General features: G+C 44.3%; 1 protein-coding gene across 2 annotated transcripts in view; it reads right to left on the bottom strand.

Moving 5' to 3' along the window:
• Positions 1-5,913: 5,913 nt before the first annotated feature.
• The window catches only part of KIFAP3 (kinesin associated protein 3), a 70,101-nt gene continuing 59,127 nt past the window's right edge, over positions 5,914-16,887 (bottom strand). For both annotated transcript variants that reach the window (XM_061451903.1, XM_061451902.1), the window contains exon 20: positions 5,914-6,355. In XM_061451903.1, the coding sequence (XP_061307887.1) occupies positions 6,247-6,355 (109 nt within the window). In that variant the 3' untranslated portion in view covers positions 5,914-6,246. The remainder of the gene's footprint in view (positions 6,356-16,887) is intronic.

Below are 16,887 nucleotides of genomic sequence, written 5' to 3'. Positions count from 1 at the left end.
TTTCCCAACACGGCAATAGCAACTGACCCCTTGTGGTGCCAGAAACGCAGGCAGGTGGGCGATCAACAGGCAACAGCCACTGAGAAAGGAAGCGTGGTTTTATTGCACCTTCCGAAAGACAGCCCAGCCCCTGGCACCGGGCATGGCGGAAGAGCACGACTTTAACGCGGCGGCCTCCCAGAGACCACCAGCCCAGCACCAGCTGCGGGCACAACGCCGCCTCCTGCAGCACTCACCGACCGCAGCCTCCGTCCTCGCCGCACCTGCCGGAGCCAAACACCCGCAAGGAGGGCCGGGCTCGCAGCACCCGCCTGTCCCGAGCGAGGCCTGCTGCACCGCCGGCCGGTGCCGACTGCCCGTGCCCCGCCACAGCAGCCCCGGCCCCAGGCGCGGTGGGCACCGCCGGCTACACTGCCCGGGCGCCAGGGGAGCTGGTGCCACTGGGACCCCCAGGCCCTGGGGCGGGTGGAGGAGCGGGAGTCTGGTCACCCCCTGCGCTGCCCCTCCCCCTCCCGCCAGCACCTGCCGCTGCCCGCGCCCCTCCCCACCTGCTCCCCGCCGGCCCGGGCAGTGCCGCCTCGGCCCCGCCGACCGCGGCCTCCCTCACACGGCAGCCACCGAGCCGCGCTTCCGGCAGCGCCGCGCCGTAGAACAGGGCGGGCGGAGCGCCGCCACCTGCCTTGCGCGCCCCCTGGCGGCGGGAGGATGGGCAGAGTGGGCGGGGCGAAGCGGGCGTCAGACAATGTTGCGTGAGGGCGCGGCCCGTGAAGGGGCAGCGGCCATTTTGGTTATGGGCGAGTCTGCCCTTGGGCTGCCCCTGGTCCCCCGCGGCAGTGAGGTCCCGGCAGCCGCCCCGCACCGGGCTGACCCCATAACCCCCAGGCCTCAGAACCGTGCCCGGCCTGCGCTGTGCGCAGCCCCGCGGCTCTCCCAGCCATCCCCCGTTCGCCATTTCCGCCGCTCCGTGCCGCGGGCGCGGAGGGCAAGGCGGACCCGCCGCCGGCCGGGCTGTGCCGCCTGGTTTACGGGTATGGGGCACCTGGGCAATGGGGTATCCCTCGCTCGAACACGGAGCGGGCTCCTTGTCGCCGGCTGCCTCCACCGCGCTAATTTCCTTCCGCAGCCCCCTGCTCGGCCCCACACCGCGCTCCCGGGCAGGCTGAACAAAGGGCAGGCGGGGCGCGAGCCCTGCGTACGAGGCAGGTGGTCTGCCCTGACACCCCCCGAGCGCTTGCTTTGGTGGTGGAACTCGTGCATCATAAGGAGATGTATTTAACGCCGTTAAAACTAATTGCTCGCTTTGCTGCAGAGTAAAGTGACTCCGGGGAGAAATTTCATGTGAGTATTTTGGACGGCACAAGGAACGTTGAAAGGAGTTACTATAGTGCAGTGGGAGGTCTGGGCTTTTCACACACTATTTTCATGTCGCCGGTGTTATTCCAGTTTCATGCAGCGCCAGGATGTTAGGATGTGGTTTGCTCAATCCTTGTGAACCCAACGCTGAGAGCCCGGCAGCACACCCCAATCCCATGGTCACGTCTAGACAAAGATTTAATGGCAATGGCAGTGTGTTGAGCAAAGGTGGTCTAAGCTGTGCTAATGCCTCGGTGTTCTTTAGTAACTCAACCCCACCAGTTCAGCCTGCATTAAGTTTTGTGCTCTCAAGTCTGGCATGAACTTTGCAGACTGCATTCTTTAGCAATATACTCCCCCCTCCCATTACTAGTGAAGCCTTCGTTATGTGCTCAGAACATGAACAGTGCAGATATTCCCAGAGACAGAGGTCTGATGGCCAGTGCCAGTGGCTTGTTTATGCTGGAGTCCGTTCAGCACAACAAAGCCACAGGTATCTGGACAGTAGAAGGGATCCCCTCAGATCCAAACCCCATTTCGCTGAGCTTCATTGTGTGTTTAGGCAAGGGAAGAGGAAGGCTTTCTTTTCCGACTGCACTGGGTGGTCTGTAAGCTGGCATGTCCAGGTCAACAGAGGGGCAGAATGCGAGGAGTCCACTCCCTTGGCAGAGGGGTGTATTAGCAGCTGGACGATGTGGATCTTTTCAAACAAAGCAGAGAGATGATGGGAGGAGAAGAAGGATGCAGGGAAGTGTAACAAGTTATACACAGTGTGCGAGGCAAAGTATGTCACATAGCATGGGGTAACATAATGCATACAGGAACAGAAACGAAAATGAAGTTCAGATGTACCACCTCCCTCTTTCAAAGGTAGGAAAGATCTGAAGCCTTCAGCCCAAATGGGATAGCCATGGCAAATAAAACATGGCCTCAATGTGCAAAACAGGAAACTGTGAAAATTCATCACCGGTTTATTCAAGGGCCTAAGGGTGAGTTTGTATGTCCTCCGTGTGTGCATGGCTGGAGCCTGAGAGACCTGAAGAACTGCAGGTAAAACCAGCAAGAACTGATTTCTACTCACAGCACTTAGCTCCAGCCTTAGGCTGTGGTGTAATTCATGGGGCTCTTGGTGGGGAAAAAACAAACTTTGGCTGCTCTGCATCATTTATAGTGTATTTGAATTGCTGGACTGCCTCTGTGGAGACACACTCCCTCCCTTTATGTGCTTTTACTGTGCGAGTCTATTGTTTCACACAAACTGAAGAGGTGCTGAGGCTGCACACTGCTCAGGGCAGGCTCTGTACAGACACATGAGCTGGGCTTCTGTCCTGCAAGCTTTGCAGTTTGCCTTTCCCAAGAACAGCCAAGGTAGGCTCTCCCAGAGAGGTAGGCACGAACCTGTCTTCTTTTCAAAGGCAGAAGAAATAGTAGACAGGGAACTAGCAAGATTACAGACCTCTTAGCACGTGCCTTATTAGGTTTGTAACTGGACTTAAGTCAACTGACCAAGAAAAGATTGGCGAAGTGGAGAGACACACAGCTTCATAACTGTGAGCAAGAAGCACATCTACGGAACAGAGCCTGTAAGGTCTAGAAGGAGAGCTGGGGAGCACTAAACAGCAGGCTCTGGTGCAGTTGCACTCTGCGCTGTAGAAATGTCCCCTAGTGCTTCCTCTTGCAGGCCATAGGGCCTTTGGAAAAGGTAGAGGGAAGAGAGGGCTGGGGTGGCTCCCAGCACTGACCTGAGCAGCCATCAATGGCTCCCCCAATTATGTCCTCCTGTTGTAATCATGTTAGTTACACTATAGTCACCTTTTGCTGCTGTCAAGCACTCAATTTCTTAATAAACAGAAGTAGGTTTCTCTTTTTAGGAGGCAGAGACCCCAACATACCAACTCCAGAAAAGTCCATGTTCTCATTCAAGTGAGTTTCTAGACTGGTTGCAAATGTCACCATCTACCTGTGCACTACATGCAGTGCAGCACTGTCTTCCGCTGCCCACGCAGCAACCCCAGTACCTCTCTTGGTGTCTCAGAGCTCTCTCCTTAACCTCATAAAGAAAAAATGACCAGATCAGGATAATTTTTAAGGGCTGCAGCTGCAGAGTAAGTTGCACTAGTAAATCAGCTTCATTGTATTTTCTTTTGCTTGAGGATGGCCAGGGAAGGAATGACAGTTGTATCTATTCTCAGCCTTCTCCCATACAGATTGGATGGCTGAGCTCACCAGTGGTGCATTACAGGATTTCCATTAAGGAACCTGCCAGAGAGGCTTGAAATTTCTTGTATGTAAACAGAGCTTGTCCTGCTTACTCCAAAAGAAGATACATCTTGTTCCTGTTTCATTTAATCCAGAGTGGATTAAATTAAACAAAATCATGGCAGTATTACTTTGGAATGAAATACACATGTTAAACTGTTACCAGACAGCTCCAGGCATACATGATACTTAAAACACTGAGTCAGGTCCTTCGTAAGCAATCCAGGCCAAGGATATTTGTTTACTTTTGCTTTTCCCCACCCTCTGTTGCCCTAGTAAGCTCCTAAATACTTGTGTGGTTCAAATGCTAATTTAAAACAAGATCTTGGGCGCTGCATTAAGTATATTGCTCACTGAAATTATACTGTACATCTGCAGAAAGCCTCAATAATAGCTAACAGACATACAAATGTCTCAGCCTATGCTTATTTCATTGTGCTATTAACTTTACAGCCTAATTATGTCCCAAACACCTGCCTAACCAAACTCATTAATGAATTAGTAGCAGACTGGGAAAGAGGATACTCATGGGATGGTTTGGGATTGCTGCTGCAGGAAAGAAGAGGAGCTACACAAAGTCAGGGAAATGAGGAAAAGGAGGAAAGGACAGGAGTTGTAGAAGTTGCTAAAAGCAAGCAGATCCCTCCCTGCCCCATATTATGCAGGATACAGTACGTGGGGACTGAATCCATAAATACAGATAATTAAAGAGTTACCCTACAGGTCAGACACTCCAGTCTCCCTCTGGCACCCGCAGGAAATGTGATATAGATTGAAAAGTCTACATGTTCCTATCTTTCCCCCCCTTTCTGGCTCAGGAACTGTAATTAAAGGGAAAATCAGCCTCTCTCCTGCCTTAGAGAGTATAGTGGCACAGCTGGTTTTCATCTTGGCTAGCAGGCTCTATCCTCAGGCTACTAAGTGCTGAGTAATTTTTACCAAGCTCTGCTTGCAGATAAATGATGTTCTTCTTTTAGCTGCTGCCAGGCAAAGCTACAAATACTCGATCTTTTATTCTTTTCTCATAAACTCCTAACTTTGAATACTAAAAATGCAGCCAGAGATTTTCCACTGCCATTTATTCTCAGCATGGTCACAACTGTATTACAATTACAGACCCGCACCCATTTGCTGAAGCTCAACTGTAGTTCCTCGTTAACCTGAAGTTTCCAATTAAAGGCTCCTTCAGTTTCATTGATAGTTTGCATATACTCCAAGGACCTACTTCATTTTTTTTTTCCCCAAAACACATTCCATGAGAAGGGCAACTGCTTTAAATAACTTCACACTAATCTTCTGGAAAAGCCTGACGAGCGAGTGCCAGTCTCAGAAGAAAAGCCTGTGTGTGACTGTGCAGTTCAGGTAATTCCTCTCAGCTATAAATATAAAAATATCTGAAAGCTTCTGAGCAAACGCGGCACAACTGCTGGGCAGATAAAAGTGTGGGATCAGATCAATGGAAAGAATCTAGAAAGGTACAACACTGGAAACCCAGTAGTTTAATTCAAGTTTCGTGTGGTGTTTTTAGCAAGATCTTATGTTTTCCAAGAAATGGCATAAAAATCAGTTAAAAATCGAAAATTATTTTTAAAACGCTAGTTAATCTCAGCAATACTGTTCTTCCACCTACCTCCAGGATGTGAAGCCGTGGACATGAAGCCAGCATGGAGAGGAGGCTGAAAACTGGTAAGAAATGCCATGGCTAATTAGAATCATTTCCAGCCAAGCACCATGACACGTAGTGAGTAACAGTGCATATAAAAGTACCTGCACACTTCTGACAGATAAAGCAAGGTTTTCAAAGGTATGTTCAAAGCATAAGACTAATAGTCTGCAAACAAGCAGGGCAGGATGCCTTTGCATTTTAGGATGGGGAAGAGGGGGGAAGGCTCTGCATCTGAATTCTGAACCATGTTAATGGGATTTCTTCTCTTGCTAGTCCTCAGGATGTGGCTGTCTTCCCTCAGCCCACAAAAGTCTATTTAAACACTATGGTAAAGGTATTCTGTTGTAGTGTGGTTTCTAATTTTAAGTGCTTTCAAGCACTGAAACTTGATTGTGTTTGAAGCTCCAGGAGAGTGAATCTGTGCCATCTTTCCATTATTAAAGCTTCAGACCCAGGACTGGACTTTGGTAACCTTGTGTTAGAGCAGTGCCAGGAGATGCTGGGGTTTAACAGTATTCCTGTTACTGAAGTGTTAGCAGGAAACAGTCTATGTTAAACACACTTCACATGAAGCATTCTTCTTAAATGTCTTGTCAAACAAATGAAACATTGGTTAGAAACACATTCACAGCTGCTGGCCACATAGGTTTTGTATTTAATAGAAATTAAATTAGTAGCTTAATATACATAATGTGACACTTTCCGATCCAGCAGCTTTCCAATTCTTGCTTTCAAGTCACAGAGCAAATACTGTACAAAAAATATAACTAAGAGCAACCAAGGAATAAACACTCACTGGAACACTGGACTGAGAAAGGCTAGCTTTGTTTGGAGCTACACATGCCAAAGGATACATAACAATGGACCCATCATGGTACAATCATGCATTACCAAGGGATAGATCTGCCAGCCACACACACATTCTTCCAGGGCAGACGACAGCATCCTGGCGTGCAGAGTGGTCTGGTTTATCGTGCTCCGTAGCTGTAGTAGTAAGGTTCATCTGGGCGGTATCCATAGGCAGTCGCTGGGCGGCCAGGAACTCCTGGTGGTTGACCAAACCCATCAACTCCAATGCTACGAAAGAGTAGAGAGAGAATGTAGGGTTTTGTAGGGTGAGGAAGGTGTGCTAGCATTGGTGGCTCCAACTCTTCCTGCTAGAGAGAGAATTTAGTGAGGCAATTTTGCAAGCTGTATTTTCCTTCTAGCCAGCACTGCTCTCTCCCTTCTTCCCTTGATGGATAAAGAAATGCTGCAGATAAATCAGCACAACCCTTATCAAGTACAGGCTTTCAGGTCAAACAGAAGTCCCAGAAAGACAGAAATATGCTATCCTTTATGGATTTACTGGCAAGGCACTTCTGCGACTCAATATCTCTGCACATTAAAGTTAACCTGTGTTTCAGGAAAGGCTTCAAGCGTGCTTCTTGCACAGCCCACTGATGGCCCAGCCCTACAGAGTACATACATCTGAATTATGTGATTTCCTTCCTTCAGTACATTTCTGAAGCCCCTGGGAAAATAACCTGCTAGAAATAAAAAAGTGAGAATATCTGGCACATCAACATACTTGAGTAAAGGACACTGTTTCTGGTGAGATACAAGGTTAACAGCCTGGCAGAAAGAATTCATCATATACTGAAAGGATATATACTAATGAGACAAATTTAATTTTTCATGTAGAACAGCATCCCTTACACCCACAGCAATGAATCAGACACTCAAGCGCAAAAACTGCATAGGGAAAAGTGGCACATATTCATACTCAACAATAACTCATGCAGGAGGCAGAGGAAGAAGGAACACCGCCTAAGATACTGGATTATTGCCTATTTATAGTTATGTCACTGCTTAACTTCCACTTCAGTAGGACAAATGGATTCTGATTTATTGCCTGACTAAGGATGCATTGAAAGGAGCTGAACTTCCCCTCTGAAGACTGTCAGAACACAAAGAACCAGAGTGCTTTTGGAGTGGGGAAAAGCTGAACCTCATTACTGCCAATTATACATATGGAACATGGGTTATGCAAGAGTCAGGGCTGGGAAAGAATGACCCATCCAGAAGATGTACAATGGGTGGGCCCCAGGCCCTGGCTCAGCAAAAAGCTGGCACTCCTGAATTGGTTGCACTGAAAGGGCTCAGCTGAAGTGGTGGGAGACCGTGTCCCATCACTCTGTCCTTGCAAAAACACTTTCCTCAGATTGTGCTTCCATGAGGTCCTAGAAAAGGGTCTTTGGTACTTGTTTTCTCAGGAAACTAGTTCACTCATGGGATATTCTGATAATCACATGAAGGTGGAAGTTCTGAGGCAAAGAGGTGTCCTCTGAGAGGAAAAAGACAGTCATAAGCCAAACTGCAGGAAAAAAAAAATCATTCCATTTCACCTGAAGATATCTTGAGAAATACAGCAGGCAAAGTGCTTTGCTATTTCCACGTCTGTCTGTACTCGAACTGGCAATGCCCCTGTCCCGTAACTCATACACGGAACCATCCGTCTGATCAGTCCCTTCAGCACGGCCAAGAGAAGCAAGTAGCCGTGGAGCCAGTACCATGCAGTGGCGGAAAGCCTTGTGAACGTATGGTCGAGGTGTAATAACGAAGCTGAACCACAAGGTGGCAGTGGGCCTCTATTACTACAGGCAGAGCTCTTCAGCTACTTCCAGTTTAGTAATCCTTATTCAAAGAACTTTTAAATGTATTTAAATTGATAACAAGAGCAGGGAAAATATGGTTTCAATCACATTCTCAGTTTTTTTTATATTTTTTTTTAATAAATGTGTAAGTAATTAGGTCAAGATCCCCAGAGTTTAAACTTTGAGGAGTATCAGTTATTTCCAAATGGTTCAGACATATGTTAGTGTCCTGAAGAAAACTGGAAGAGATGAATCAGCTGATAACTACTTTAGACAGTTAAGAAAAATAAAAAGGAACAGAAAAGTCACATTAGAACACCTTGATCAAATCACTGCTCTTTTCTATCTAAGTATTTCTGTGAAGCAAATGAAGGCTTCTCCATGCTTAAAAAAAAATACTGGCTTCATTTTTACATGTTAGTGCTCTTGAAATATACCAGCTTTGCCTATTTGATTACTTGTGCATGAGGCTTCCCTTCTTAGCTGAAGGAAAGGCTACTGAACCCAGGAGGTAACTGAGGGGTAGGGCAACACAACAGCAAACATGTCTGGAGACTGAAGTCTGGCGTACTGGTGTGGCTGGCAGGCCAAGGGCAGTGACTCTGCAAGCATGACTCTCAGAGGTGGAGACCAGTTTAAAAACCAAGTCCTGATGAATCCTTGCCACATTTGCCAAGAACAGCAGAAGGGTATAGCCAGGAAAGATGGTAGTTTCTCAGCTGTAAACACTTGTTGGGTAATGACTGCCCAAGATCATGACTTGTGCCACGTGTTTTTCAATTTACACCAGCAACCAACTTTGAAACCTACTCCTAGGAAAAAGTTGGCCTTATTTATTATACCTCATCTACAGGGAAAGTTGATGCTCTGCAGAGCAAGTGTCTGTCTTTGCCGAAAAGTTAGGGACATGTAATTATGCCACCGAGATAACAATACTCATCCCCAAATTGGTATTTTTTCTCCCTATTAGTCAGCCCTGTTCCAGCAGGTACCTAGCAGAAGCATATGTGATCCCGATAGCTGCGTAACAGATACAGATCATGCACCACCACGCAAACTCCTGAGAAAAATGGTTTGTGCCATTGCCTTAATCTGCAAGTTATTTAAGGCAGCTCTGACTCAAAATGGCACACATGTGCGCACTGAAATTGGTGCTCGCTATCCACACAGTCAAAGCACGACTGTTTTCTTGTGCAAAGTCTACCACCATGCCTGGGGCTGATGGAGTTAAACAGGGAACAGTACAGCTAATTACTACGTACTGCTAACCCCAGTTGCTGGTTCATTTTGAGACCCTTTAAAATATGAACTGTGTATTTTACCCCTATGCACTCTCTTAATGATTTGTTTTTTTTAGACTGAAATCACTTCTAGCCATCAGTTATACTTGAGGTCTCTACACAAGCACTTCTCCACGCACAAATATTTCTTTTTCCTATTGGTCTGCCAGCCCCTGTCAGAGCAAATTTCACTTTAAACTAAATGCTAGGATACTTAAAACCTCTTGGATTACTCAGGCTGCTAGCGTGATCTATGACCTTCTCCAAATGACAGCTGAACTTTCCAATTTGCTTGTACTGCTGGGGAGCTGAAGAACACATGCCGAAGAGGAAAATATTCCTGATCTGCATGAGAGGAGAGATTTCTTAACAGCTTTACTTATTGATACCTACTCCGATTCATAACATCCAAATTAATATACCCATCTAGGATCCAAGGTGCCCTGACATAATTTAACATGTAAGGACCAACAGTGCTCCCCTCAAAGCAGGAAATGCCAGCCAGCATTCCACTACGTCCACAAAATGCTTCCTTTCCTTAACTCCCTCCTGCACTCAGAGCCTCAGAGACTAGATAGGCTTTGTGGTATGTCTGGAAAACTTGGCAGGCTCAGACAGGACACACTATGCCAGCAGCCCTCTGCTGTGATTCCCATTCAGGTATCTTTGCTGCTCATGAGTGCAGAGTACAGGAAGGGAGGCTCTTGAGCTTATTCTGAACTAGGGTAACTAGCACCAGGGTGCTGACTAGCCATGGAGCAGGGCTGTTTTCCTGATGCGATAGGCACCTGAGCCTGTCCACACTAGTGTTCACACGGTTAACTAGTGCTGGTGCTGACAAGTTGCTCTAAAATGGGCACTAATTTCTCCAGCATAAGCAGAGCCTCAGAAAGGCAAGTTCTGGGTCACCAGAGAAATTCTTGGTAAAAGTAATCCCCTGAAGTTCAACTGGAAATCCCTGCATAGGATGTATGGATCTCTGAGCAATCCCAGCAAGAAACAGGCCTGCACACTCACAAGAGAGGCATGAAGCAGCATAGCAAGAATTATTTGTAGTATAGACTGTAGTATAAAAGACCATGACTGCCTGTGCTGATGAAGGTGGCCTGGAAAAAGTCTTCACCTTAGAGGTTAAAGTTTATGAGCTTACACTTTAGGAACAAAATATAATCCTTTTCTGCCCATCAGTTTCATGGTTGGCAACCCAAAATTAAAGCACCCCAAAATCACTGCCCACTGAAAATGAAATCCAAGCTAAACACACACAGTGATTCCAACAGAGCCACAATTTCAGCTACATTTTCATCCTGAACCTGTTCTAAATCCCTGTCAATCCTCCTTCCTTACTCTGCATCAACAAGGCTTATGTCAGCCTCATCTGAGGCTCCCAGCTACTCAGTGAGGATACAAGTTTTATAATTTTATTAGGAAAATAAGTAATAAAATTTGTTAATTGACTAGGTACTCTGACCTTGGCAAGGCGAGCAAACACTGCCTACAGCTCTCAACTCATCAGCAACCCTAACCAAGTCCTAATTGAAGGAATTACACCCAAAGTTCTCCACATGGTTAAATGAGCTGCTGAGAGAGTTTACTGCAGGCATTAATATGCAGCCCCAGTGACATCTCTTCTTGCTGCCATTGATCGTACCTGCAGCTTTGCAAAACTCCTCCTCAGTATCAGAGAACAGGATTTGAACGAGGTTTCTGAGCATCCTTCAGAAGCCTGACATCAGTACAGTTCATAGCAACTCTCTGTACCTTCTCCCTTTATACACCTTACATTACAGTTTCTAAAATACACCATTTTCACTCTCAAAACATCGCCTACCTCATCCCAGGCAGGCATTCAGAATTTCATGCAGCACATCCTCAAAGTCCTAATATTTCCCTTCTGTGAATCTACTTGTATGTGATGGCACCATTGATAACATACGGTTACACTTACTGCCTTATAAACTCACATGCCATAAACCCCTGTAATCTGTAATGCTGTATCAGGTTCCTTTAAGTAACAGACAAAACAAGTTATGTTAAGATGAATACTGAAGGCTGTACTCTCGCCTAAGGAGGTACCTAAGCCACAGACATTGCACACCAGTCTCTAATTTTGAGACAAGCACAGAATTATAACCCTGTACAACTGAGATGTACAACTGAGATGGAGTTTACTGTTTGTAATACTTGCCAACAAGAGACAGAGGAGTTTGCCAGCAGCAAGTCTGTATTTCTTCTCTCCCCTCAATATTTTTGTTTGTTTCAAAGTGTTGATGAAAGGTACTAGACTGTAGGTCTAAGATAACAGCTGCACTGCAGGGCAGTATAATCCCATATGGGATGGGGAGAGGTTGCAGTCTTGCTCCCCCAATTAGGGATTAGCCTTTCTGCTGATGCTGTCAGCTAACCACTGGATGAGATACCATTTTCATTACACCAGGCATGAAAGAGTGAAGAGCATCAGAAAGTAGCATAAAGCTAGTTGCCTTTTCCCTTGGTTAGAGTTGAGTGATTGAGAAGATGATCCTACTTACTTCTGCATGCCAGCTACCTCTGGTTTTGCTTCACCGACCATAAATTTTCTGTCCTTCAGAGTAAAAGCACAAACCATGGGTTATGGAGAAACAGCATACACTGAGAAGCCTTAGAAAAAACATTGTTTCTTTATATAATGTCCTGTAACTGTAGATTCTCCCACTACTGGTAATGACGTTAAACTCCAAACCACAAGTCTCTTAAATTTTGTCTCTCATGGCCCTGACTTTTTCTTGCCTATCTGTGAAGCTTTTTCCCATGCTTTCTATCCCTCAAGCTCCACTGGGAGGGGAGTTTTGTGGCAGGGACTGTGACTGTGCACACTGCATCAAATACCAAGTCCCTCTCTTCATTAGTACTGAATATTAAAATTCCTTAAGCAGTAATACTGTATCTGCTCAAAAGATAGCGAATTTCAGAATGAACCTGTGCAATAATACTTTAGCTCCCTTGTGCATGATACAGCTTTTAGGGATATGATGTCTCTCCTTTCGTGTGATCCAGCTTTCTTTAGTCCACTTAATGACTTAAAGTTTCCAGTGGCTCTGGACTTGGTGCCTAGTTGTATCTCAGCACAATACTGCCGTTTCTGCCATTTAATTATAAACAAATGCAAATCTGACAATTGTGGAGAAATGAGCACTGTGTCATCTCTCAGGCTCCAGCTATGCGCCAAGCAATAAGCATGCCAAAATTCACTGGTGGGGAGGCAGCTTTTAAAAAAAAAATAAATAATAAAATATGTATTTCCCAACTGCATAGTAAGAAAGCACTGAACTAAAAGCAAATGACCTTGCTTAGCCAAATTCAGTAAGAGCCTTGCTTGAAAGCTGTAGAGCTTGCCATCCAAGCTCTGTAAAAGCAGCCTAGGACTTGGGCTCAGTTTCTTGCTCTGTCAGTTACCTGCTGTGCGATCCTGGACAAGTTGCTCCTTTTCTCCATGACCTCAGTTTCCCATTGGAGTATTGAAAGAAAAAACACCCCAGACATTAAAAGACAGCCAAGTGACAAAATACAGTACCGAGAAGACTCAGATTAGACTGACATAGATAGAAAAGACTTTTGCTTATTCTGTAACATCCCTCATAAAGGGGAAAAAAAAGAACTTTTCTGATGTCCTAGAAAAGCAACCAATCCAGAACATGGCCAGTGGGCAAAACAGCAACTCAAGTTTTTTCACAGAGCCATCTTGTTTCTTTGAGGGGCATCAGGATAATTTCACGAGCATTCTTTCATTCACAGCTCTGCCACACGAACACGGAGTTTCTTAGCTATTCTGTACAGTATTTGTTAAAGGTCAAGTGCACTGTCAGAGTTGGAACAGAAACCAAGGGTTGTGACTTTCCATTATAAGCCTGACAGAAACATCTCCTCTGCTGTTGGCTCAACAAATGGCCATATCCACTGATTAGATACATCCATTTCTTAAAAATAAATTATGAACTAAAACAAATAAAAAAGCCCCGAGAAGCAGGCAATAAAGGCGTCCTTTCCTCCCCCACTCTCCTTGCACAGTCCAAATTAGTTCTGTAAACTCCATAAACTGAGGAGTACATTGCTTTAATCTTAAACTATAATAAGTCTGGCTTGGGAAAGTTTCAAGCATCTCTTTCACTGAGCTCCAGCAATGTCAGTATTCTGTTGGGTACAGATCGTGTAAGTAAGATTGTAAAGTGTCAACTTCATAGAGGTGACTGGGGTCACTGACTATATCAGCTCAGGATCTGGCCCACGTCTTCCACAAGCCTTCCAGACAAGAAGTGTTTCTTGCTTCCTTTGCTAGGTTACAGAGCAGGGCCACTGTGAAAATGTACTCAGAGATAAGCAGTTGAAGCAGAAACACAAGCTTCCAGTGCCCTGCATTGAAGGGCTCTTAGTTGGAGAATTATTCCTTTTAAATATTTATACAAGCTCTTCAAGTCCAAGCACTGCAACTTGGCTCCGTACATCAGAACAAGTGGGGAAAAAGGTTCCCTCTTGTGTACAAATGCCCAGAAAAGCCATGCCAACAGGTTACTGCACTCAGCACCAAGAACCAGGCAACTCAATGTGCATGATAATCCAGATGGTGGAGGGAGGGAGAGTCAAAAAAATCTGTTCTGCTTTGACTCTGACTTACAGCTGCAGCCAATAAAAGCTTTCAAAGTCTTTTCTGAAAGTTAACATTACTGGGGGATTTGCAGTGCTTACTAGAGTGCACACAGCAAATGCAGTTGGAGCGTTATTACTGATGAATAAACCTTAAATGTTTTTTACCGCCACAAATGACTGTCCAGATTTCAACCACTTATACATAGCAACACAGGGCCCTAGTGAAATCTTGTCAAAATCTACTCCAAATCAGTAATGATTATAGTTTAAACCAAGAAGGAAGTAAATCTCAATGTCTCTTCCTGCTTGCTTTCTTAGGGCAAACACTTGACATATTAGGGAACAAGCCAGATACAGATGTGGAATATTTTCTTGCAGATCTATACCTTGGAGCAGCATTATCATGCAAAATTTTAAACTTCAATTAAATGAGAAAAAAATAAAATGTTTCCAGGCCAGGGTTTGGGCAGGGAGTCTTGGAAAAAATAAAAGCTTAAAAAGATCAAACCCCAGAAGGCAAATAAACTGTTTAACTAGAAGGCTGAAACACTCCAAACCTTCTAGTTTTCCAAAAGGAAGAGAAGAGGGTGGTTCAGTCATCATAGCTCAATGACTGAAGCTGATAAGCACAGATTCAGAGAGTTAAATTTTAGAATGAAAGCAATTTTAACTATTTGGAAAAGAAATTAATTTGATATGTTGCATTAGTTTTTATACTAGAGACTTGTTTGTAGCACATATTCAGTTCAGATAATAGCCATAAGAAATATCCCACTGATACACAAGAGTTTTTAAAACTACTCATTGTAGGTTTAATTTTGTGAGCATGCTTATACAAAGCATACAAAACACCCTTTGCTTTATTACAGTTTTAAATCTTTCTTCCAGGTCTGGCCTTGCAACCACTTGTCTTGATAAAATAGGTCACTTGAAAAAAGAAAGCTCAATAAAATGAATTACAAAACCAACAAGATTAAACTGATTGTGCTGTTTTTGTACAGTGCGGCCAAATTCTGCAAATATGCTGCTGGCTGTGGTTTGGCATTTAACAGCATGCGATCAGTGAGAAGGAGGAAATTTTATTCTCATTAACTGTTGCAGATTTACTGCAGTGAAAAAGGGCTATGTAACCTGAGAAGTGACAGAATGGAAAGATCAAAGCAGCAGTCTGGAAACTAAATAAACCTTCTGGCTACTTCCTGCAAGGAAAATTCACTCTGGCAATGTAAAACAGAGTCCAGTTAAAAACTACTCTCAGTTTTATGAGCTGTCACAGCAGCTTGAGTGGTTTGGACCAGTCAAGTTTAGAACATTATATTTCCTTGTTTTTGTCTCAGATACTTCTGTAAGCAGTTTTATAGTTTCTTTTTCCTTTTTTTTTTTCCCCCTTTTTTTTAAGTGAAAAATAAAATTCTTTTCTTTGGATGAAATTGAGAAGGTCACAGCTAAACTCATTAAAACAAGCAGCTCTTCATTTGCACATTCCATTCCCATTTACTGTGTTTTAATATTTTACTTTGAGATTTATAAGTAATGTACATATGCTTTAATAACTCTTCCGCATTCTGTTCACTTATTGTTTAATATAAGTGCAAATCAGTTTACAGAGCCCAGATGGCTTGTAACCAGGGAGCCAGTCTATTTCTAGTAGCACATCTGGAGGGACTAAGAGTGGAAGACAGAACGTGGGAATTAATTAATGTTACATTTTAGAAGAGACAGACCCAGGTTTGGGGTATTTTTAGTTAAGACATTCCAAAGGACTTAAGCTAACTGCTGCAGCATTTTGGTATTCTTTTGAAATTCTTAACAGCCACATATAGCCATAACCATGTTGGTTAAATGAGGCCAACTGCAGGTGGAATATAATAAAATAAAAAGCAACTAAAAAAAATGTTAAAGAAGTGACTGCAAGTGAAAGAGGCCCAAGCATCCTATATTCCAGAAGAGTTGAAGTGCATTAAAACCTCAATGCTAACTCTTCCCAAGCGGCATCTGCAACTTGCTGAAAAGATTGCACCTTTAAAAATACTCCCAAACAAGCTATTTCATCTCTCAGCATACTAGTGTAATTGTTCAGAGCAATTCAACAGCTCTTACAGCAAATGAAGCAAGTGCAACATGATCCTTCACGATACGGACCACACACCTTGGAGAAGTGGTGTGGTCCAGTCACAGTGGCACTGCAAGCACCAACAGGAGAGCACTGCTCTAATTCCAGGTTCTGGCACTTGACTTTGGATGAGTAACCTCACTTCTCCTTGACTTTGGTTCCCTGCCCATCTTGACCATCAGCTCTGTGTGCTGCAACTGTGGACATCGTCTGCATGTTGGGGGATACAAGAAGAACTGCCTGGAAGCTTCTCCTGATACAGTCCAAGTAGAGAATAATAATAATAAACACCCAAGCACATAAAAAGTTGCCGTATATTGAATACTGGATATGAAGAATATTGTCCTCTTCTGGATATGCACAAATCACAGGTAGTGCTGGACCCTAATCCTTTGGAGGTGCAGTATGCACAGACCTTCAAACTCCAGGAAAAACTCACTGGTTAATCTGGGTCAGAGACGAAAATCTTCCCCTTGAATAATCAGACTCCTCGTCTTCAAAAATGCTACCAAAGCTGTCCACATCATAACAGCATAATTTGGTCAAATACCTAAATTAGTGACACCTAAACTGGATTGTAATATGATCAGGTTGCGGTATTTCATTTTTATAAACACTGCTTTGAGAAAACAGTATAAACAAAAAAAAAAACCAAAAACAACAGTTAGCAGGGAATATGACCACTACCTAAAAAAAAAATAAAACAGGGAAAGAAATAACTAGTTTAGTACTGGTGCAGAAACAAATTATTACAAACTAGAAATAAAGAAACTCAAGTTCACATTCAAGAGCTCTTAGCCATGTTCTGGAAGCACCACTCCCACATTTAAGTACTGAAGGAAAACAACTACACGGTGAATTCTGGCTTAGGCCATGATCCAGGATCTGAAGAAATCAGGTGAAGTCCTTCAAGAAGCTTGTTCCAGACTTCGATCAAAACCCTCCGAAAGGCAGCAG

Source organism: Pezoporus flaviventris, unplaced genomic scaffold (genome assembly GCF_033815535.1).
Source record: "Pezoporus flaviventris isolate CSIRO_AGI_PZ_B2104156 unplaced genomic scaffold, CSIRO_AGI_Pfla_v1 ptg000013l, whole genome shotgun sequence".
In the NCBI taxonomy this organism is placed as follows: Eukaryota; Metazoa; Chordata; class Aves; order Psittaciformes; family Psittacidae; genus Pezoporus; species Pezoporus flaviventris.
The sequence above is the reverse complement of the archived record's forward strand: the minus strand, read 5'-3'. Positions and strand labels throughout refer to the sequence as shown.